Source organism: Rhagoletis pomonella, unplaced genomic scaffold (assembly GCF_013731165.1).
Source record: "Rhagoletis pomonella isolate Grant_MI unplaced genomic scaffold, Rhpom_1.0 Rhpom_scaffold_00002, whole genome shotgun sequence".
In the NCBI taxonomy this organism is placed as follows: Eukaryota; Metazoa; Arthropoda; class Insecta; order Diptera; family Tephritidae; genus Rhagoletis; species Rhagoletis pomonella.
Genome location: NW_023458556.1, coordinates 115,032,632 through 115,056,440, shown reverse-complemented (window position 1 = coordinate 115,056,440; position 23,809 = coordinate 115,032,632). Strand labels below are relative to the sequence as shown.

Here is a 23,809-nt window from a genome sequence, read left to right as displayed (position 1 = left end):
ATGTACATATGTATGTGTATGAGTGATCGAAACAAAGTAAACATGTGAAAAAACTAAGTCGAATGGTCCTTAAACATTAAGATTAATAACAACACTGCACATTTAATGAAGTCAAAACTACGTTACTGCTAGATGTCATTCCCTTTAGCAAAATATTCATGATTAACGGCTTCGAAATTAATTAATAACCATTCGCAAATTTGAATTAAAATGAAATAAAATATAAAAACTCATTAGACGAATAACTCCTTGTTTTAATTTCACGGTGCTAAAATAAATGGTTGCATTTACTTTTTATGTCATGTAATAGAGGTGGCAGAACAGATTTAAAAAATTATTTTGAAGTAAGCAAATTAAAGCAAAATAGATTTTTGCCTCTTTAAAAAGAGCTATTCCAGGCATTTAATAATTTTAAAAAATCTGAGCTATAAAGCTTTTCCGATTTCGTTCAGTAAATAATTGTGGGATTTCAAAGCGATATACAAAATTTCTATTTGTATTGTCCTCAGTGGCGGATTTGCCTTAAGGTCCGATAGGCCCCGGCCTAGGGGGACAAAAAACTCAATATAGCGACACTTAACCCGTAAAAACTATATGGTGTTGAAAACATCCATACCTAAGGAACTTTATATTATATTTTATTTTTAACCTCACGAAGTTAAGCACGTCAGAAGCCGAAGTAAATGCCAAAGCATTACAAATGATTTTTCTATCGCCTTTCAGAAGAATGTCTCCACTTTCGTGCCCAGTGCAGTATAAAAAATGAGGATCGGAAGAGTGCTATCAGCAGTGTTGCCAGGTCTTCGGCATGAGAAAACGTCCCTCTTGGTCTGAAAAAACGTCATTTCCTACCCAAAAACGTCTTTTTCAAACGAATGTACAAAAAAGTGTTCTTATTTAAACTTTTATTGTATACAAAGGTACATATCGAGCCCTAACCGCCAAAATAACGTAAGCGACAAAATTTTCTTTTTGATGCAGAAATATTCCTAGAGCATTTAGACGCATTTCTGCCTAAAAAGAAAATTTTGTCGCTTACGTTATTTTGGCGGTTAGGGCTCGATATGTACGTAATGTATATTAAAATGTCATTTCGACAGAGCACATTTAAAATTCATTGTAAACTGGTTTGAGATCGTTAATATAAAAATCATTTTATACATACACTTGTGATCAGCTGATTAAGTCATCAACATATTGATCGATTTTGGCGGTTTCTCTTTCGCCATTAACAAACAAAATATAAGTCCACAAAAATTGTGCAAAAATTATAAACAATCTGCAAATTTTCAGCTAGATTTTCAACTTTCTATTCAGATTTTTTAGCCTATTAAATTTCAGGGTAATAATGTGCAAGTTTAAAGGGGCTAAATAATCGCGTTGATTTTTAATCATTTAATTTTTTTTTTCTTGTAGAAATTTGGTTAGGGGCTCGGTTGTCGAAAATGCTAAATTACGTTCTGCTAAGAAGCAGCATAGCAATAGATCCCTTCATTATCAAAAAATTGTTACGAATTGTTACTACTAAGTACTTGCAAGTTTTTACTGGAAATGCATTCAATAACCCAAAATATTTGCAAGAGGGAGCGAACTCGAGAGCGTTACAACCCGAGAGAGCTGCAAATTCTTGCAAGTAAAAATTTTACTAGCAGGAATTTGCAGGAGTCCGAAAGTTCCAAATTCAAATGTAAACTGTTTAAGATGATTTGATGAAACATTATTAGTGAAATGAAAATATGGATAAAAAATCTAAATCTATTGTATATTTTTTTTTACTTTTATGACGATGGGAACTATTCCCAATTAAAAAGAAAATTGCGCGCCAAAACTTAACCGTCAGTTGCAAGTCTTTACTAGTTTTGCGTTCAATAACTTTTTCTGAAAATTTTCTCTTGCTCTCAATTTTACTCTCTATTTTCTTTAACGTTAAGTACTTACTGGAAAACTTATTGAATGGACCTAATATTTCAGTCTTTTTTGCGTTTAGTACATTTTCAATGAAGTCTTAAAAAAGTCGCCCACTTTTTTCTGACGTTTTATGCTGCACAACTTTTTTGATGCTTTTGCGAGCGTGCCTGCTGCAATAGATCGGCTCTACCTGATTTGGCTTTTAATGTGCAATTGCATCATTACAGCAAGCCTCGTAACCTCAAGTGTTTACACAACCAGCCTTTGAACAATAATAATAATAAATATATATGTATGAAAAAATAAAAAATTTCTAAGCATTGCCACAGAAATTTTAAATTTAATAGTAGTTTGTAAGATTTGAAAACTTATTGTTAGTTTCGAAAGAAAGATTCAATAAATAAATACATATTATACAAAAAAAAATATATATATGTATATCAACAAATATTTGTGGGTACTTTTGGACCAGTCGTTGCCTGTGGGTTAATGACAAAAAAATCCTATACATGCACAATATTTCATGTATTAAGTATAATTTTCAAATAAGCATATTGTCAATGATGTATTTTGGAACGAATTTCCGCCATCCCTTGTCAAAGGATGACGGAAATTCGTTCCAAAATACATCATACACCCACCATGTCGGAAACAACAACAACCAAAAACGAACATATTGTCAATGGCTGATTAATTTGATTTCATTAAAATAGTCAAAAAGGAAAATTTTTCTCAAAAATTCATAGTCATAAGAGTTACCATTTCAATCAAATTTTCAATTTTATTTTAGGAAGACTGTTATCCATATCCCGTATAAAGTTCCAGGAAATGTTGCTCTATGCAACTCCTGACCCGCGGTCGTCGCATTTTCAAACCCCCGAATGAACTTCTGCCATGAAATCGCTTCTCATAAAAACCATTTGCCGTACGGAGGCGACCTAGAAATGTAGGTCCCTGGTTTTGGTATTTTATGCAATGCATTCAAAAAAAAAATAGCGAAAGGGCAGCTAACTATTAAAGGAGTATATGTTGAAAGCCTGAAAGAATGTGTAGGTAAATAATAGTTTTTAAATTAAGCAACTGTTAGGGCCGATTTCATAATAAAATTAAAGAATGTTTTAAAATTTAAATGATGCTTTATTTTGCTGTTCTATTTCATAAAGCCAATTTAAAGGTAAAGGTGCCCATAAAGGCTCTTTAGTTAAATACCCAAAATGGAAATTTAAATGACATAAAGGTCTCTTTTGTAAGAAATAAAATTGTAGTTTAAAAAACTAAAACCTCCCTATTATAATTGTCATTCGTATTGTCATCAGGTATGTAACTTGATAATAGAAATCGCTGCATCTTTTAGGCGCATCAATATTACATAGTTACATCCCGAGTTAATAAAAGGAAGGTAATAAAAAAGTATGTCATTTGCGCAGTATAATTACATATTTATAACAACCAGCTGATGCAATTGTGCCGAGATCAGCATTGCCAACTTTGTTATTTTCATTTAAATGAACCTTTTGTTATTATTCAATTGCCATTGTATTATGAAAACGCATCTTGTTTAAAGTACATTTAAATGACATTTTAACTAAAAGGAAAAAATACAGCCGTGATCATTTTTTGTGTATCAAATAGATATTAGAACACACTTTCCACCATACAGTTTCGAAATACAAAATCACATTTTCCCGCTTTTTATAATCGAAACTGTATGGTGGAAAGTGTGTTCTAATATCTATTTGATATACATACAAAAAATGATCACGGCTGTATTTTTTGCTGATATATTACATACATATGTTCCATTTAGTTAAACAATATAAGAATATTGTAGTATGTACCACAAAAACGTATATTTTCTATAAAAAATCATAACTCAGAAAAAAAAATCTTCGCTATTAGAGATTTGGGTTCATTGTAGTTCAAAGTGTCTCTTTCCCGGTAAAAAAGTTTGAGAGAAAAAAAAATACACTTTTTGAGAAATTAAATTTAAAAAAAATATGCACTTTTTGTTTATTGTTAAATAAAAAATTTTAAATAATGAAAATCAATAATTATATCATTCTTTCTTGAAGTGACAAGAATTACTGACATTTGAGTAAAAACATTGTTGGAATCTATTAAATTTTGACAAAGTTATGGGCATTTTAAAAAAACATTCTCACTGTCAATTCGAATAATCGATTTTTGCCTGAAAAACAAAATCGCGTTTAATTCGGCCGAAAAATTTTTCCGAGCCAAAAGAAAAAATACGTGTCTCATTATTTGGACCAACAAACAATGTATTTGAGTTTGGTCGAAATTAAAAATCATGCTCGTACCTGACCGGTTGTCTGGAAATGGAAAGCATCTATGAAATTGGGCCTTAGGGCCGATTTCATAATAAAATTAAAGAGTGTTTTAAAATTTAAAGGATGCTTTATTTTGCTGATCTACAGTGTTGGAAAAAATTATAGAAACATACAGCTTTCATATATTTTTTATTGTTTGAAGAACTCTTTCATTTTAAACACATTCCGATTTCGTACATTTCGTTTACGTTAATTAAAATCTAGACTTCTTTTGCAAGGGCAATAAGCCATAAATAAATTGTGGCCCCTTTTTTAATTTTGGCCTGGAAGATATAATAGAAACAAAGTATTATTTCTAAATAAACTAAGCTTTGAACCAAAAATTCTTACAAAAATATTATTGTTTTAATAGCTTATTGAATCGCCGCATTGCCTGATTCGCATATTCGGTGCATCGAATTGACGAAGTTTGCACAAACACTTTTCGGAATGGAATACCACGATTTTAGAATGTGGCGCCACAATTCGTCTTTATTGCTGGCTTTAAAAGGCCCGATTCTCTTCTTTAAGTCCGCCCAAAGTTGCTCAATAGGGTTGAGGTCTGGCTATTGTGGCGGCCACTCCATAGCCTGCACTGTTTCCTTCTTTAACCACTACTTTACCTGTTTTGATGCATGTTTAGGATCATTATCCTGCCGTAAATCCCACCGCAATGGCATTTCCTCTTTAGCATAGGAAAGCCTTATCGTCTGTAATATGTTTACATAGTCAAGCGCGCACATTTTGTTCTTAATCCAAAGTATTGGACCAACTCCTTCCTTCGGGAAGCAGCCCTATACCATAATGGAACTCCCGCTGTGCTTAACCGTTTTTTTCGTGTGTTGTGGATCAAAGGCTGTGTTCGTAGGACGTTTTACGTACCATTTTCCATCTGATCCAAACATGTTACTCTACACATTTTACGAAAAAGATGTTTTCTGGCAAAACCAAGTCTGTTGTTTTTGTTTTTAAGGCTCAGCAACACTACCTTTCTAGAGATTCTGGCTGAAAGTTTGGCTTCTGCCAATCTGTACGTCATGGCTCGGCTTGTTACATCGACATTAAATTCTGTTTTCAGCTTTCTTGAGGACAGAAAAGAGTTAACTTTGTAATGCCGAATTAAACGCCTTTGATCGCTAGCAGTCATTTTTCGCTTTGTGCGTCGTGTTTCTGGTTTTTTACGCTATGAAGGGCAGGGGACACCTTCGTTTTGGAACAGCCCACCATATCTACTATCTTACTCATCGAATTTCCTTGTTTTCTTAAACTTATCATTAAATTCTTCTCCTCTTCCGTGCAGTGTTTAGCTCGGCCCATTTTATTCTTTTTTATGTTTCAATAACCTATAGTATAACTCTACTTTAGTTAACATTCTTTAAAAACGCAATTAGAAGTGCCAAAAATAATTAATTTACCTTTTGTAAAGCACCAATATTAACAAACACGTTTTGTTTCTATTATTTTTTCCAAGCGCAACTATTCAATTGTTTACTCTCTCGCACATAAAGTGAAAAGGAGACAAACTAGCGGAATATAATGTTTTGCAAAAGAACAACCTTTAACTGATATTTGTACAGGGTGCGCCATTCCAAAAAAATATATATAACTAGTGTTGATATAATTGATTTAATATTTTTCAATAAGTTGTTTCTATTATTTTTTCCAACACTGTATTTCATAAAGCCATTTTAAAGATAAAGGTGCCCATAAAGGCTCTTTGGTTAAATACCCAAAATGGAAATTTAAATGACATAAAGGTCTCTTTTGAAAGAAAAAAAAGTATGTCATTTGCGTAGTATAATTACATATTTATAACAACCAGCTGATGCAATTGTGCTGAGACCAGCATTGCCAACTTTGTTATTTTCATTTAAATGAACCTTTTGTTATTATTCAATTGCCATTGTATTATGAAAACGCATCTTGTTTAAAGTACATTTAAATGACATTTTAACTAAAAGGAAACTTTTGCAAAGGGAACTTTAAGTGTTTCGTTACGAAATTGGCCCTTAGACTGTAAAATCCTTACTTTTGACGACAAAAGTGAGCCTTAGATTGCCTTTACTTACTTACTTGCTTACTTTTTATTTCTATACCCAATTAACCAAGCTTTGTAAGAAAAAAATACGGCTTTATACAAACCAATCATTTTTCGTTTAATTAAGATCCGTTAAATAATTGCTTAATTTTTACGGGATTTGGTAAATTTTTTGATCGATTTTGGTCAATTTTATTTTTCGCCGGGGCAACACTCCTGTTGGCGTAAACCCGACTGTTGACGGAACGCGCAACTGGTTAGTAGAATCGAATTGTATTGGATGATGTGTAGATTAACACTAACAAATATTATTATTAAAGTCGGGTATACGATACCCGACCGACATCGATTTTTTTCGCGAAATGTTTTATGTTGTTATAACAAAATCCAGAATGGATGCTACTAAATGCTCAACAAGTCGTACATTTTAAAAAGAAGCATTCTGGTATTTTGAATTCTTTTATTGAATAAAAAAATTATAATTATTCCACAGTTTTTTTTTGTATAGTTTGTCCCTAGCTTTGTAGCTTTATGAACTAACATTTGGAGTGTAGTTAAGCTACGTTAAATTCCTGTCCAAATCGACAAAGCCTTATTACCGATTAAGAAAAAATACATACGTTAGTACTATCGCTTGAACAGTTCTGCTTAAGGATCAAATAATATTGTAAACGCCACGCAAACACATTCTGAATATGAGTCCGAAAGAAGTCCTACGTGGGTAAGAAATATGAGTTTCAAAAATAAAAACTTTATGACTCTTATAGATCTTTTAGGAGACATATGTATGTATGTATATGATCAATGTTATGAGCCAGCACTTCGGCCCAATATAAAAACAATAAAGATTCGAAATTTATATCTAAACTTGTTTATACGGATATGGAAAATAATTAATTATTGCGATTAAATTTATGTATGTATGTTGAAATGCTTATATCTAGTGGATATATCCACTGAGGTATACATACATACATACATATGAATGTACATATATGCACTAATGTACTAGGGATGCCAAAATTTGCGGAGAATTTTAAGTAATCCCGGGATCCGGGATTATTTACATTGAGATGTAACTTTTACCAATATGAGTAAAAACTCAATATTTGAAGGCATTTAAACATATCATGAAATAAAACTATTTAAAATTTGGGTTAACTGATTGTAAAATTCACATATTTATTAATACAGACAAATCCTAACGTAATACATTTTTTAAATTGTATTTAAAAAACCATGTGATTGAGGCACGCATGCATCACAAATAACAATGTAAATAGCAGGTTCTTTCGGAAGTAATGATTATTAGAAAAAAACATTAAACAAAAATGTACAAAAACAAATTATCTAAATATGTTTATTCTACTCCATAAAAAAATGGCGAATGACAATTTTTTTGCCATTTTTTCGCAATTTTCCCGAAATTTGTTAGGGTGTACAAGTCTCAAAGGGACCTCAGAATCAGATTCAGCGGGTCGAAATACATGTTAGTAGGTGGGTCTAGTTAAAGGCACACATCTTTTTTGTGCCGGTGTTGTTATTATTGCACTTAAAATGTTTTCATAAGAGCAGCAAAGCATTCAAAGCGGAGTCTTCTAATTTTGTCCTGCAGTTGTTACACACAAAACCTACTCAGCCTCAACACTTTTAGGCTGAACAGTCAAAAGGTAGTCATAAGCATTTGAAGGCAATGATGAGCACGTTGGATAAAAAATAAGTTTTTCGATTTGAGGAAGTTTGAGAAGATTGATTTAAATACTTTTGTAACTTTTCCTTAAAATTTTATGTTTCGGTAACATTAGCGATGCTATGAGTACATTAATCTAAATCTTCTTCAAAAAAGGTGCAGGCTGCATTTTAAAAGTATAGTTTCAATATATTTGTTGATTGTAGTCAAAACGGCATGTTACAAAAATCATACTTCAAATTCATAATAAACAAGTTCTTACTATAAATTCTATGTTTTCAATTTTTCGGGATGTTGTTGTTGTTGTTGTTGTAGCGGCTACAACAACCCCGCCCAGATCGGCTGATATCTCAGTCGTTGTCGTCGAGTTCCACTAACGGCAGCCCCAAGAAGCGTGCAGCCTCTATGGGGTCCGTCCATAGGGACGACGCCGTTAGGGTTGTGGGGTTTTCCGGGCATGCGAAGAGATGTTTCGAGTCGTGAGGGGTCTCTCCGCATGCCGAACATTCGTTTGGCACATCCGCATTTAACCTACACAGGTAGGAGTTTAGCATGCTGCAGTAGCCAGAGCGAAGTTGGGCTATTGTCGTTCTGGTCTCCCGAGGCAGATGGAGCTCCGTCATGTCAATGTCCGGTGTTTGTGTGCCTAGAACGGCATTCACAGGTCTTGAGTCTACATAACTCGAGACTGCGTCCCTGTGAATGCCGTTCAGGGCCTGTCTATGAGCTGACGGGTCCAGAGGTTGCTTAATGAACCACTGGACTTCGTCCGTCAGTTCATATAGATGCCTCCTGACGTGCCTCGGCGAGGGCTCCTCTGCAAGCAGCTGTCTATTTGGGTGGCCACATCTGTGGCTCCCAACAAGAAACTGCTTGCAGAGCATCGTGTTGTGCTCCCTAATTGGGAGCATTTTTGCCTCATCGTGGAGGTGGTGTTCTGGTGACATCAGGAGGCATCCTGTCGCTGTCCTGAGTGCTGTATTTTGTACCATCTGTAGCCTCGTCCACTGCGTCCTACTAGTCCCCGGCGACCACACTGGTGCTGCGTAGTTTAAAACCGGCCGGCCTATTGCCTTGTATGTTGCCAGCAACGTTTCTTTGTCTTTGCCCCAAGTACTGCCGGCTAGCGACTTGAGGACCTTGTTGCGGCTCTGTTCTTTATTGACAATAGCGGTTGTGTGCGCAGAGAAGGAGAGCAGGCTGTCCAATGTTGCTCCGAGTATTTTAGGATTATTCACCGTCGGAATTGGTGTGTCATCGACGTGAATTCCTAGCGGTAGCCTGACCTCCTTCGTCCAGGTTGTGAACAGGGTCGCAGAGGATTTCGTAGGGGAGAGGGCTAGACACTTTGCAGTGAAGAAGCGAGAAAGGTCAGAGAGATATCCGTTTACTTTCAAACACAAGTCATCAATTCCATTCCCAGTCGCCATGATCGAGCAATCGTCGGCGTAAGAGACAATCGAGACTCCCTCTGGTGGTTGAGGAAGCTTTGAAATGTAAAAGTTAAACAGTAGTGGGGAAAGGACACCACCCTGTGGAACCCCCTGTTTTATTTTTCTAAGTTTTTCGGGATCCCGGGATTTGCTTGCATTAATTTTCGGGAGCTCAAAAACACCGGAATCCAGGGATCCCAGGATTGACATCCCTAATATGTACATATGTATGTACGTATGTATGGTATTTGAAGTCAATACGGGCCAGTTTTTCAGTGCACGGCCGTGGTTTAAACTCAGTTTAAACGCCCGATCTGGCTGATTTAAACTAAGATAAGCCAATCAAATGTCAGCCAGCTGTTCAATTTAAACGCAGTTTACGTGATCTAAGTTTGAACTGCCACTGAATAACTGGCTCTAAAAGCATAAACAGACGGCAGCGTTGATCCGGATCAACTCGGGAATTAACTGCAGTTGATCCGGATTAAGTCCGAGTTAAGCCGAATCAACGCTGCCGTCTGTTTAAGCTTTAAGAGTCAAAGGCTGCGTTTCTTTATACGTTCCGGATAATTCCATTTCACAGCCGGAATAAACAGAACGCGTTTGAAATAACGTTAACATATCACTAGGAACGTTCTAAACAATAAGTGAACAAAAAAGTTTATTCCAAACGTTCAGAATGAATAAAGAAATGCAGCCAAAGAATAAGACCAATTAGGCTCAAAGAATAACCTAAAATAAAGAGTCCCGAAAAGCGATTTACGAGGCCAATAAGAGTAATTTAAAAAAGAGCTTGAAATGATTCATATGAGGCCAAAAATTTTCATAAAAAATATCAAAAATGAGCCGTATATGAGCCCAATATGACTCATATTAAGGCTCATTTAATGTGTGAATTTTAGCTCATATATGTCTCTTAATTTCGGACTCTTAAATAAGCTCATTATGAACAAAAAGGCTCCGAATAGGACTCTTTAAAGACCAATTTATTACTCCAAATGTTTGCTGGGCGTGTCAGGAAAGAAACGCTGTGGCGAAGAACCGAATATATGTATATATGTAAGTATATATGTACATATCGGTCATTTACTTCAATACTGTCGTAATCCAAAAATTACAAAAATTTAGTTAAGCATGCAAAAATTTCCGCCAATTCTTCTATGTTCTGTAAAAAGTTCATAGCTCTATCGATTACCAGTATCTCACTAGAACCAAGTATGTATGTATTATTTTTTACTACGGGAGTATATCCCCGCAAACATATTCTGAGCGTTCAGAATATATGATTCCAAAGGGAGTCCTAGGTAGGTAAGAAATATGAGGTTCAAAAACAAAAATTTTTTTACTCTTATATGAATCTTTTAGGACTCATATATGATCCATGATTCAATAATGAAAGGTTTTGTAAGAAAAACTTTCTCTCGCTCTAATTTTATCAATGACACTCCCACCCTACTGCTAAAAACAAAAACAGTGATATTTCTTTTCCAAATTTCTTTGCAAGTTTTAAGAACATTTTTAAATTGTTAGTAGTAAAATTTTTACTTTTTAAATTTGAAGAAATGTTTGTTTTTCATTCGCTGGCACCAACAAGACAAAATGGGTGAGAATCGTTGGACTACAGAAATTCAATGTAGGCTAAAGAGACGAAATTCCCTTAAATGCCGAAATGTATTTGTCAATAGTCGTGGAGATCTCTTGATTCTGCCAAGTGCTTAAAGTAAAGCGTGCAATGGTTTTGGTAAATGAGCCAACGAAGGTATTTAGGTATTGTCCTCCACAACACAATCCTGGTGTCTCCGAATGAGACTTTGACGCAATATAACATTGCCAAACCGCATCCATAAACCCAATCGTCACACGACAGCTCGGTTTAGTCAATGTCGCGATGTAATTGCACACTTAAAAGGTGTACGCACGAGACGAATGTTGGCTGGCGCCCAACTTTGTTGAAAGCGATTAGTTGAAAGGCCATTCAACCAAAAGTAGAATGCAAAGTTGAACAATGCAAACGCCTTTTTATGGCGAATATTTTGATATTTTTAAGTCATTAAAATTTTTTTTCGTGCAACCCGGCGTGAGTTGAACGCAAAAGTTGCCTGAAAAATCGCCGCGTGCGAAAGCCCCATTACGCCACTACTCATTTGACGGTGTAGATCACGTTCCCTATCTCAGTCGTTCAGTAGCTGCGTGTTGTTTTTATTCTTCCTGAGTTCGTCCGGCACGAATCGCCAATTGCGGCTGTGTAAGCCAGTGTTGAATATTCTCCCCAGAACATTAAAAGTGCGACGTCAAAGAATTCTAATTACCATATTCGAAACAATCGAGCCATAACCGCGAAAGAAACGTAAGCTCCAAATTTTTTTAAATAAATATTCCATATTTTCCACAAACAAAGAGCTTCTTCATATCCATCATCTGGCAAACAAATACAACAAAAAAACCTGAAAGTTGACCATCCATTCTCGAGGTATGCGCCATCTGACGTACGCAAGTTTGGTATATACATAGAAATATTTATTTTTAATAACAATCGGGGGTTATATTCGATGTAAATAAGCTTTTTTAAATTGAATAATTAAATCAAATTCGTTTTTGTTTCAAAATACCACCATTCACTATTATCCACACCATTTTTTGGAATTTAGCCCCCATTTTAGGAAGTGTGATTGAATTCTTCCCCTTTTTCTCCTGCTTCCATAAACCATCACTGTGGGTGGGAGTGCCAAATTTTAGAAAAGCTACTTACAAAACCTTTAATAATTGAATCATGTATATGATCCAAGCAAGGTGTATTAAACAAGGTGTGATTGACAACTCAGTGCGGCTCTCTTTTAAGGTACTATAATGTCAAAAAGTATAAACAAACGAATTAACCCTTAGTAATGCATGTATCTTGTCAGCACTGATACCCGAGGCTTTTATTTTGATTACTTACATTGCCGGGAATATATATGTTTTGTCAAAAAAATAAAACAAATTGTTTATAAAATCGTTTTAGCAATTTTATTGTTTTTAATTGCCTAAGTTTTATGCTTTTGTGCGTTTATTTTCATATTTAAATTTTTTATTCGACACTTATAAAAGTATGATTTTACATTTTTTCCAATTTTATATGACTGCTTAACTCTAACAATTTTGAAATTAAATTTTTTTCGTGCGAAATAGTTTGGGTATAAACGAGCTGAAATCACTTTCCTTGAAGTGGTTTTCACAAACGCGAGATGAATCACGTAGTATAACACCACATCGCTGCCGTCTTAACTCGCAACTAGGTGGTTTAAAACATCGCACTATTTTCGTGTCCTGACTTCTATTGCATACAGCGCACCTTTCAAAAGTTTTGCTCCGTTTCATCTTGGTTTCCTCACATTAAATATTTAAGCAAAGTCGAACGTATTTACTTATTACCAAACTTTAAATGTGCTTACTTGCTCTCCTCGGCGGTTTATCTCTTAACAATTTCACGTTTGTTAAAAAAATTTGTTGCTTGAAAGTTTTTGTGCACATTTTTTTTAAACAAATTCAAATTTGAAAAAAAAGATATTTTCAAATGGGTTAACAATTCATTTCAATTTGACATTATAGCCTGTTTCTTATGAGATCAACTTCAAAATCAATCACACTTTGTTGAATACATTTTGGATCCAAGTTATGAGCCAGCACCTTGTGCCAATATAAAAACAATAAAGATTTAAAATTTATATCCAAACTTGTTTATACAGAAATTGAAAATAATTAGAAAACAATAAGGCTGCATTTCTTTATTCATTCTGAACGTTTGGAATAAACTTTTTTGTTTACTTATTCTTTAGAATGTTCCTGATGATATGTAAACGTATATTTCAATGGCATTCTGTTTATTCTGGTTGTGAAATGGGTTTATCCGGAATGTATAAAGAAACGCAGCCTAAATGAACAAAATTTAGCTGCAGCTGCTGCTATTGCATGCATGTTGGAATGTGTATATGCACGTAAGTATGTATGCATGTTATTTGAAAGGAATTTTTGCTGAATGCCTTTGCAAATATAGTGCGTTCAATAAGACTCAAAGAACAACCTAAAATAAGAGTCCGAATTTAGTAATTTATGAGGCTGATTAGAGGCTCGAAAAGAGTCTGAAATGATTCATATATGAGGCCAATAATTGTTTTAAAAGAGTCCAAAATGAGCCGTATATTAGGCCAATAAGAGTCCAATATGACTCATATCGAGGCTCATTTGTTGTATGAATTTAAGCTCATATAAGTCGACCTTCGGAGAAAGGGAAACACCCTCATATCGGACTCTTAAATGAGCTCATTGTGAGCGTAATGGCTCCGAAATAGGACTCCTTAAAGACTCATTTATGACTCCAAATGTTTCCTGGGATGTATCGTTACTTTAATTCACAAAGGCCCTAAAAGCAGATTCCTCGTTTTATTTCAGAACTTTTCTTCCATGTGCTTGTTGTTGCGTTTCCCTCCCAAAGGTGTATTTTAATGGAAGTGTCTACTTACACGCGCCACGCTAAAAATTACGCCGAAGGAAGTTCTGTCCCACTTCTCCGGCAACACAGAAAGGAGAATTCTGAGTAGTAAGGGTTATAATGCCTATATTCTGCCCCACTTCTCCGGCAACACATTATCCACGTAATTTTACCGTAGATCTACGGTAATTTTTACCATGGATCTACGGTTATTTTTACCGTGTGAAAAACACAGTTACGAAAATTGATGGTTAGGGACTTTGTGAATTAAGGTAACGTTATGTTAATTCAAAACTTTAAAACCGTTTTTTCTCGAGTTTTGGTTTTTCCCCCCGAGTCATTACACTATTGAATACATACATATGTATTGTAAACGTATGGTTAACGTTAAACATAAGAAAGTAGATACTATTGATTTTTAATACAACAGGCATCTGTATTTACACCCCCGGTTACGTACGCTTTTTAACGCACCATAGACCACGTCAGAGATCGCGGTGTATATGACCTACATATACATATTATGGAAATTTATAAAAACAAAGGTATGCTTATAGTATACATACATACATATGTATATACATATAACACAAAATCGTTCCAATCTAAATATTAGCATTTACATATATAGGATAAGACTCATTACATTGCCATCACTGCCAACAAAAAATCCAGGTCGGCTGCTGCGCTCGCTTGTGAAGGATTGCATTTGTGACTGTGCGTGCTGCGATGATTGTCGCAAGTCCTGGTAACCTGATTCCAGTTCCGTGTAGGACATGATGCATCTACCGAATGTGCTTTTATGTTATCCTTGGTAAGCTGAAGCGATTTACTATACTATGCAAGGCTCTAAGAATTTTCTGTGTAGTTACATATGTAATGTACTTGTGAATAGCATTTGCATGCGAAAGGTAGGCTGAACGAAATGCGACGTCACTGCGATGAATGTTGGTACATTATAAGTATGTATGTATGGTTGATTAATTTGTTAATATAAATGCAGTGGGTTTTGTGCACGCAGGTTTGTCAATATTTTGATAGATTTGGTTAACTATCACTTTTTTAAATGTATGTATGAACATATAACGTCGTCATTTCGACAATTTTAAAGGGAAAACTATTTGCACTTTTCTTTTAATTCTCCACATTGCACCATGTACATACATAGTTGTAGCTATTGATTTTTTATCATTAGCGATTACAAATATCACTTTTAGGTACTCAAAAACATTTTGTAGGTTTCGCAGACATTTTCAGAGGCCATTATATAATTTTCTAAATCTTTTTATCCAACTTATATGTATACAAATTTTCCACGAATAAATAAAATCTCACTTTCACACAAACTTCAACCAGCCAAAATTGACCAAATACCACAGTATAGACCAAATACACAGCCGACGAACTCGCAGCAGTGTCGTCAAAAATCGTTTGGCTGTCAAATTCAAGTACACATGTTGCATTTGTTTTTGTATTTGCAGAACAAATGTTTGACATTTCCATACGCGCATTGATGGCTTGAGCTCTGTAAAATTCTTTTGCAGAAATCAGCTGCCGGCAAATTTCGGAGTCTTTTTGTTTTGTTTTGTTTGGATCAGCTGCGTTTGTTTACCAACAGTTCACGTCAGCCCTTGCTATGCGCAACGCGAAGTATTCACCATCGTACAGTTCCATAAGACTGGGTTCACACAGAGAAACTGTTGTTAGTCATTTTCGGCAATTTCTCTTTTGGTGTTGCCCTTCGCGTTCACACAGAGCAATTCTTTTGTACACAATTGTTGTCAGCTGTGAACGGCCAACTAGAATTACTCAGACGAACGAGAGCACAAAGCGTGTTGCCCGACCACGAGCATGGTTGCCACAATTGGTAACTTTCTACAGTCCAAGAACGATAGAATACAAGATTGCGCATTCCCGCAGAATGACATTTGTGGCAATGGGTAAACAAAGAATATGGCGAAGAACAATGAGTTGACAGTGATGAATTTGAGAAAACGTGTTTTCTTCACGATTCACCAATTTCTGAAGCCATCTTTGAATATAGCAAATTAAGCACAACGTAAACCAAAAATATACAACCACTCTTGAAATGTGTTCAAAAGAATATGTCTTATTAATTAACTATGTAGAACTTTTGTATTTGTATTGCAAGTGCCGAAAAAGTGATAAGAGGTGTGTACTCGTATTGAGAGGACAAAATTCTCCAGCAGCCAAAGGTCTGAGAATTTAGCAGCATTCGCTCTCAAAGAGACGAAATAGCAACAGAAGTACGAGAACGCAAAATTTGCAAGAACTTGCAATCTTCGAAACAGCTGATCACTTGCACAGTTGCCACTGGTGATTAATTTGGCAATTTATTTTCTGCTTGGTACATTCAGCAGGGATCGAACCTGCGAATTCGATGTTCAAAGTCAGAAGCGTTAACCACTGAGCTATGTACATCCCGTAAACTCTTGTTGCTAATTCATTTTTCCTTATTCAACCAATTACTATCAAGTGCAGCTGATTTGCCGCTATTTAAACTCGACAGCGTGGTTGTTGTCAATTCTATACATCCATTTGCTTATTTTGCTTTTTTTTTTTGTATAGGTTCAGGCAGGCTCTTCCTAAACTACGTGTTTGTCAATGTTATTGTGGCTTATTAACATTTTATTTTTAATATTTCTATTGAGCTTTGTACCGCGATTGTTTATTAGGAAAAATTGAAAAAGCAACAAAGTCTAAGCGGTAGAAGTTATAGCAGCTATTTCGGAGATCACCACATCTCTTCATCAGACTTCTTTTTTCTAGACTTCAGCAGGGATGGAACCTGCGAATTCGATGTTCAAAGTCAAAAGCGTTAACCACTGAGCTATGTACATCCCGTAAACTCTTGTTGCTAATTAACTTTTCCTTTTTTTTATAGGTTTTTTTTGTATAGGTGCGAATTCGATGTTCAAAGTCAGAAGCGTTAGCCACTGAGCTATGTACATCCCGTAAACCCGCTGCGCTAGTCGGTGGAATATTCGAACCTTCAAATGATGAGTTCTCTTTATCCTTGCTTAACCAAATATCTTGTGAATTTTGTATATTATGAATAATAGCACCTGCTCATATAACATTCAATTAAAAATTTTGTTGCGAAAATGGTAGTAGAAAAGTACGCAAAGTAGGCACTTAGTAGTGAAGTTCCTTTTATAATTTTTAAGGTATTTGCAGGAAATTTGGCAGTTTATACGAAATATTGAAAGAAATATTAAGATATCTACATGAATTATCGAGTCGTGGGGTGTCTCTCCGCATGCCGGACACTCGTTTGACACATCTGCATGTAATCTGCTCAGGTTTGAGTTTAACCTGCTGCAGTAGCCAGAACGTTGGGCTATTATGGTTCTAGTCTCCCGAGGCAGACGAAGCTCAGTCTCGTCGATGTCAGGTGTTTGTGTGCCTAGAACATCATTCACAGGTCAGGAGTCTACATAACTCGAGACTGACTCCCTGTGAATGCCGCTCAGGGCCTGTCGGCAAGCTGACGGGTCCAGAGGTTGCTTTATGAACCTCTGGAGGGCTCTACTGCAAGCAAGTGTCTGTTTGGGTGTCCACGTCTGTGGCTCCCTACTAGGAATTGCTTGCAGAACATTGTGTTGTGCTCCTTTATCGGGAGCATTTTCGCCTCGTTGTGCAGGTGGTGTTCTGGCGACACCAGGAGGCATCTAATCGCTGTCCGTGGTGCGGTGACTTGTGTAGTCTGCATATTCATCCATTGTGGCCTACTAGTCCCCGGCGACCACACTGGTGCTGCGTAATTTAAAACCGGCCGGCCTATTGCCTTGTATGTTGCCAGCAACGTTTCTTTGTCTTTGCCCTAAGTACTGCCGGCTAGCGACTTGAGGACGCGCGGTTGCGTGCACAGAGAGGGAGAGCAGACTATCGAAGGTTACTCCGAGTATTTTGGGGTTACTCACCATCGGAATTGGTGTATCATCGACGTGAATTCCCAGCGGTGGTCTGACCTCCTTCGTCCAGGTGGTGAACAAGGTCGCAGAGGATTTTGTAGGGGAGAGGGTTAAGGGCTGACTATAAAATGAATAAGCTGCCGTAACTGACTGTCAGAAAATGAACGAAAACCTGTGAAATGCATAAGCAACGTAGTGTAGACTTTTAGATGGCTATATTTTACTTACATTTGTTCAGTGTTGCCACAATTTTGTTTATTTTTTAGCAAATTCAACAAAAAATTGCCAAACTTATTTTAAACTAAACTAAAATTTAGGGCCCGTTCGGAGTCGGCGTAAAACTGTAGGTCCCTCCGCTTTGTGTGACAACATCAGGGCGCACGCCACAAGTCGGAGGAGAGGCTCGGCCAAGCACTAACATATGTGTAAGCGCCAATCTATTATATTATTATTAAAATTTCGGAGCACTTCCAAATCCACATTTGTCTAGTTATGACCAATATACACACATACATATCAGTGCTACCACAAGATTTTTTTTCTCTTTTACCAAAAACACCAGAAAAAGTTACCAAATTCAATAAAAAATAGATAGATCTGTACCAGGGTTGTTGCGAATATTCGCATTCGCATTCGTAACCGCGGAGCTTCCGCATTCGCATTCGTAATAATCAATGCGGATCTTTTGCGAATGCGAATATTGAAGGGACCGAAAGTAACAGTTATTTTCTTTACGAGTTAAACTTAGCCAAATATTTTTTATTCCCAACTAAAAGTCCTTTCCGGGCAATAAACAAACCGCTTATCCAAATTAAACAAGTTTGGTATCAAATGAAAGAGGACTTGAATAGCTTTAAAACTGAAATGTCTAAACAAGCAAAGTCACCTATTGAAAAATATTTCAATAAAAAATGATAATTAATTACCATAGAACAAACCCCCAAGGTATATGAATATCTTTAGTATTAAATCATATAAAAAAAATATATTATTTCTGTTTAAAAGCTATTTCAGTCCTCTTTCACATGATACCAAATTTGTTTAATTTGGTAAGCTGTTTGTTTATTATCCAGAAAAAAACTTTCGGAATAAAAAATATTAGGCCAAGTTTAACTGGTAAAAAAATAACTGTTATTTTCGGTCCCTGGAATATTATGCAAGTGCAATGATAAAACGTATATCTGGCCAGCCACAGAAGAAATGATCAAAAATGAATTACAAAAACTATGATCGAAAAACGCTGTTGACTTTACTGGTTCTCCACATTCAGAAACAACGCAAAGAATGAGAATGAAGAATTCTTTGGAAAAAAAACGGTGTTTAAACAACGACCTTGCCATGATACTAGATTGTGAAGATGAAAGTCAGGAGGATACATACGACATTTGCAGACCGATGCATTCCCAAAAAAGAATTATTGTACCGCAATAAAAAAAAAAAAATATAACTGAAAGTCCTATCGACTGGTGCAGCGTCAATCGAAAAGAATTTATAATTTTGTCAAGTTTCAAGTTTTTCGCAACGAGCGAGTGGTTATTTAGTGGCGCAGGTTTGATTTACGACCCTTTAAAAACTTTTTATTGAATACAGTCTTCAAATTTTTAAACTCAAGTACTAAAAAAAAAAGTATTAAAAATTACTAATTTTTCCATTTTTTATTTAACTAAATCACCTAATTTACTCACCTAAATTATTTCTTAACAAGTAAAAACGTCTAAGTTTTAAATACCCGGCGCAAGTATTCAATATAGTTTTTTTCACCTTTCCGAAAACTACCGCTACATGGTAAGCAGTAGTGGTTTTACGTCTATTTCAAACATCTTCGATAGAACGTGCAGTTAGACATAATGAGATGAATTTATATGGATATATGTGGGCGGCATCACGCCCATTTTCCAAAATTCCATAATAATGTTACTTCTTTTCAAGGGATTGTTGTTAGTATCAATATTGGGTAAAATTAGCGTTATAAAAAGGTGGTCGTAATTTTAGTCAGATTTCAATAACTTTCAACGTTTTGCCTTTATGGGGCAACCACAATAATCATACCGAGTTTGGTACACATTGATCGAACGGTTACCGAGATACACGTATGTGGTCTTAAGTGGACGGGGTCACGCCCATTTTCCAACATTTTATTATAAGCTTACTTTTTGCTAAAGAATTATTGCAAACATCAATTTTAAATAAATTAGCTTCAGTATTTACTGATTTATCGAAGCTTTCGTATTTCTCTAAATTACCGTTATGTGGGATGTGGGCGTGGTTATTATCCGATTTTTTTAAATTTTCAGCCGTTTGGTATGTTTTGTGAAGGCCAACAACTGTGCTAAGTTTGGGAGAAATTGGTGGAGCGGTTCCCAAGATATACACATATAATCATAAGTGGGCGTACCTACGCCCATTTTCCAAAAATATATATTCTTATTTTTCGTTTAAAACTGATTGTACATATCAATTTTGAGTGAGTAAGCTTCAGTAGTTACTAAAATACCGCAGTTTTCGTATTTCTGAAAACTACTGTTATATGGGAGGTAGGCGTGGTTATTGTCCGATTTTGCCCATTTTCAACACCATCCGTCCCACGCTCAAAAGAAGTATACATACCAAGTTTTGTTAAGATATCTCAATTTTTACTCGAGTTATCGTGTGCACATACGGTTACTCTTTTCATTCTGATCATTTATGTATACATTTGTCTATATCTATCTCGATTCGTTTTGCCTGTTACAAACAGCCATTATGTGAACAAAGTTATAATACTCTTCTGTAGAAGTGCGCTCGGATATAAAAATACTTGACATCCGCATTCGCATCCGCATCCGCGGATGTTAGCGTTTAAACATCCGCATCCGCATTCGCATCCGCGGATGTCTAAAATTCCACATTTGCAACATCCCTGGTTTATAATTGTAAACTTAAAAAAAGCTTTCTTTACGTTTATTTTGCTTGTTGGGATGGGAAAATCAAGGCATATTAAATTAACATGATAAGTAAGGTAGAACCGCTGAGAGGCACTTTTAAAATTCTTGACGTTTAAAAGCAATTTAATTTTAAAATTTACTCACAAATTTACACACACTTTTTCATTTTCAATCTCAAGCAACAACAATTTTGAACAATTTCATTTTTTTTATTTTCAATTTTATATGATTTTAAAATGCTGCCAAATATCAAAAAAAAAAAATCATGGTCGACGAATTGAGAGAACGGTTCTACCTTACTATGTTTTTACCATGTTAAATTAATTAGATTTTGACTTCTATCTTTTGAACACCGACTATAATAGCTTTGTTCCACACGCTTTCTGGGCTGCTCCGGTAATTAGAGCGTAAAAATAAGTTACTCTCTCACAAGTGTCAAAAATGTGTCAACACGTGCCAAAAGTGCCCAGAGCGTGAGAAACGCAAAAAACCACATTTCGTGCCCGGAATCAACAAATCAGCTCTAAACAATGATTTTACGTGTGTTTATCTCATATGGCTAATAAAATTACCAAATAACTACATTTTCTGAAAATTCTGTGGTATTTTCCACTTTTGTGTTTTATAAAATTTGCTTTCGGATTTAAACAACGACAGCTGTTATTTCAAATTGCTCTTTTGCACATTTGTGCCCGGAAAAAAAGTCCGGGCTGTTTCGTGCATAAAGAAGAAGACATTTACGATCCAAATGTGGAACGTATTCGCTCTCTATTACCCATTTTTCTAGCGTGAGGAACACTTTCTGGGCTGTTTTGGGCAATCGCGGGCTCGTGTGGTACAAACCTAATGTCAAATGATGAATAACTTTTAACCCTTTTCAAGTTGGCATTTTCGATTTTTTATTAAAAATTCACTTGCGTGAGATAGTTTTGAATTGTGTATTTTTTTTTTTACCACATCCATTTATAGATTCATAGTAGGTTCTTTCCCTAACAATCCGGACCGGATCCGGTAATTAGAGAATAAGCGAAATGATTGCTCTCAAAAATGGAACATGATCCAGAAGTACGGGAACGCAAAAAACCACATTTCGTGCCCAGAACTTGAGAAACTGCTTATTCACGTTGTTTTTGTTTTTGTCACTTAGGGCCAGTTTTTCAGTGCCAGTTTAAACTTAGATTAAGTAAACTGAGTTTAGATTGAACAGCTGGCTGACACTTGATTGGCTGATCTTAGTTTAAACCAGCTAAATCGGGCGTTTAAACCTAGTTTAAATCACGGCCGTGCACTGAAAAACTGGCCCTTAATTTCAAGCTCTTGGAAATTGAATTTTGGTCCCACAAATTTGATTTTAAGTATATATAGATCAGAGAATGTAAAGTATAGAGAAGGACCGAAAACTGTGAATGCCACATTTTTCGTGCCAACTGAACAAGCGAAGTGCATTTTAAGAGCGACAAATATTTGGAATACTTAACAGCGAAAGCAAAATACAAAGCAGAAAAGAAGAATATTAACAGAGCTAAATCTCACGAGAGCGTTTGGGATGTCAATTAAATATGAATATTGATGATTTTTGTGATATTTTGGGAAAATTTTCAAATAGAAAACCCAAGTGTTAGATTTTTGTTTAAAAAAAAAATTAAAATTTTTTGTACAAGTAACATGAAATTAAATCGAAAATATTATATAACATTTTCCAATTTTGGTGATACTTTGGTTTTGGATTAGGTAAACTAAGCCACAACTATTTAAGCATTTTTCCAAATTTTCGATATTTGTGAGAATAACTAAGTTTTAAAATCTTTTCGACTTGGAATTTTACAAAAAAAAAAACAAAAACTGAAAATAATTTTTTTTAATTTTTTTTTGTATAGATCTCCCTAAACTAAGTCGAAAGTCCGTATGAATGTTTTCCGTATTTTCGATATTTATCGAAATAATTCAGTTTTTAATTATTTTCGACTTGCAAACTTAAAAAAAAAAATACTAAAAATCTGAAAACGTCGGATTTTCCCAGCAATTAGTAAAGATCTCGCTAATCTAAGCCGAAACTATTTAAGAAAATTTTCAATATTTTGAAAATAATTCAGTTTTTAAGTATTGATTAGAGGTACTATTTGGAAATAAGCGCAAGACGCTGCCTTTCTTAGGTTAATTTTCTTTTTCGATGGTCATCTTATTGCCTTTTTATAATCAAGACGTTGCCATTTTTAACTTTATTTTCCTTTTCGATGGTCATATTATTGCCTTTTTATAATCAGGCAATATTAAAAAAGAATTTTTCACCATCGAATAAACAGTGAGTTAGGTATTGCAAATTATTTTTATTTGCAAATAGCTTACGTATAAACGTAGTTCGAATTAGTCCATCGGTTTATTGAAATACATACATGTGTATCACAATGCTAGACGAAAGAGATTTAAGAAGATTTTAGTTTAAAAAGGAGTTTCAAAAATTAGAGGTCAAATTAGAGACCTTAGCCTGTAGATGTATGATAAACTTTTATTTTTTTATTAAGAAATTTGTTCATCGATATAGGGTAATTTGAACTTCGATGAAAATAAAAACATGCACTATGCGAGACTGCTCTCCACTCAGAAACTGCTGCACGGTTTTGATGAAATAATGCACTCGGATCTTTTATAGCTCTGACTAACATTTGGAATATTTTTTAAGTTTTTGAAATTCAATTTGGAGCGTTTTAATGCCAGGCGGGTTCACTAGTATTTTATATTTTTCGCAAATAATCATTATTGTCGCGGAACCTTCCAAATCCAATCTAGCTCACCAACCTACCAAATAGAAAAAAACCTACCAGTTTTGGTAGGAAAAGCCCATTTTTGGCAACAATGGTAGTGTGGTACAAACACATGGTTGCATATCTCATATTTAAATAGCCAATAGTTCTGTTCGCTATGCAAATGCCAGTACGAATTAGCCAGTAACAAAATTCAGAAAATAAACTTACTAAGTTTTGAGCGAACAGGAATTAGCAAACATTTGCAAGCTTCACTGCCAGCTGGCGTTCACGGTTGCATTTCGACCATAATAAATTTTTTAAATTATTTCAGGTGGAAAACAA

General features: G+C 35.3%; 1 protein-coding gene across 1 annotated transcript in view; it reads right to left on the bottom strand.

Moving 5' to 3' along the window:
- Positions 1 to 15,467, bottom strand: part of LOC118734369 (inositol hexakisphosphate and diphosphoinositol-pentakisphosphate kinase) — a 187,784-nt gene extending 172,317 nt beyond the window's left edge. Inside the window, exon 1 of the mRNA XM_036464093.1 lies at positions 14,511 to 15,467. Coding sequence (XP_036319986.1) covers positions 14,511 to 14,642 — 132 coding nt within the window. The 5' untranslated portion in view covers positions 14,643 to 15,467. The remainder of the gene's footprint in view (positions 1 to 14,510) is intronic.
- Positions 15,468 to 23,809: the final 8,342 nt, after the last annotated feature.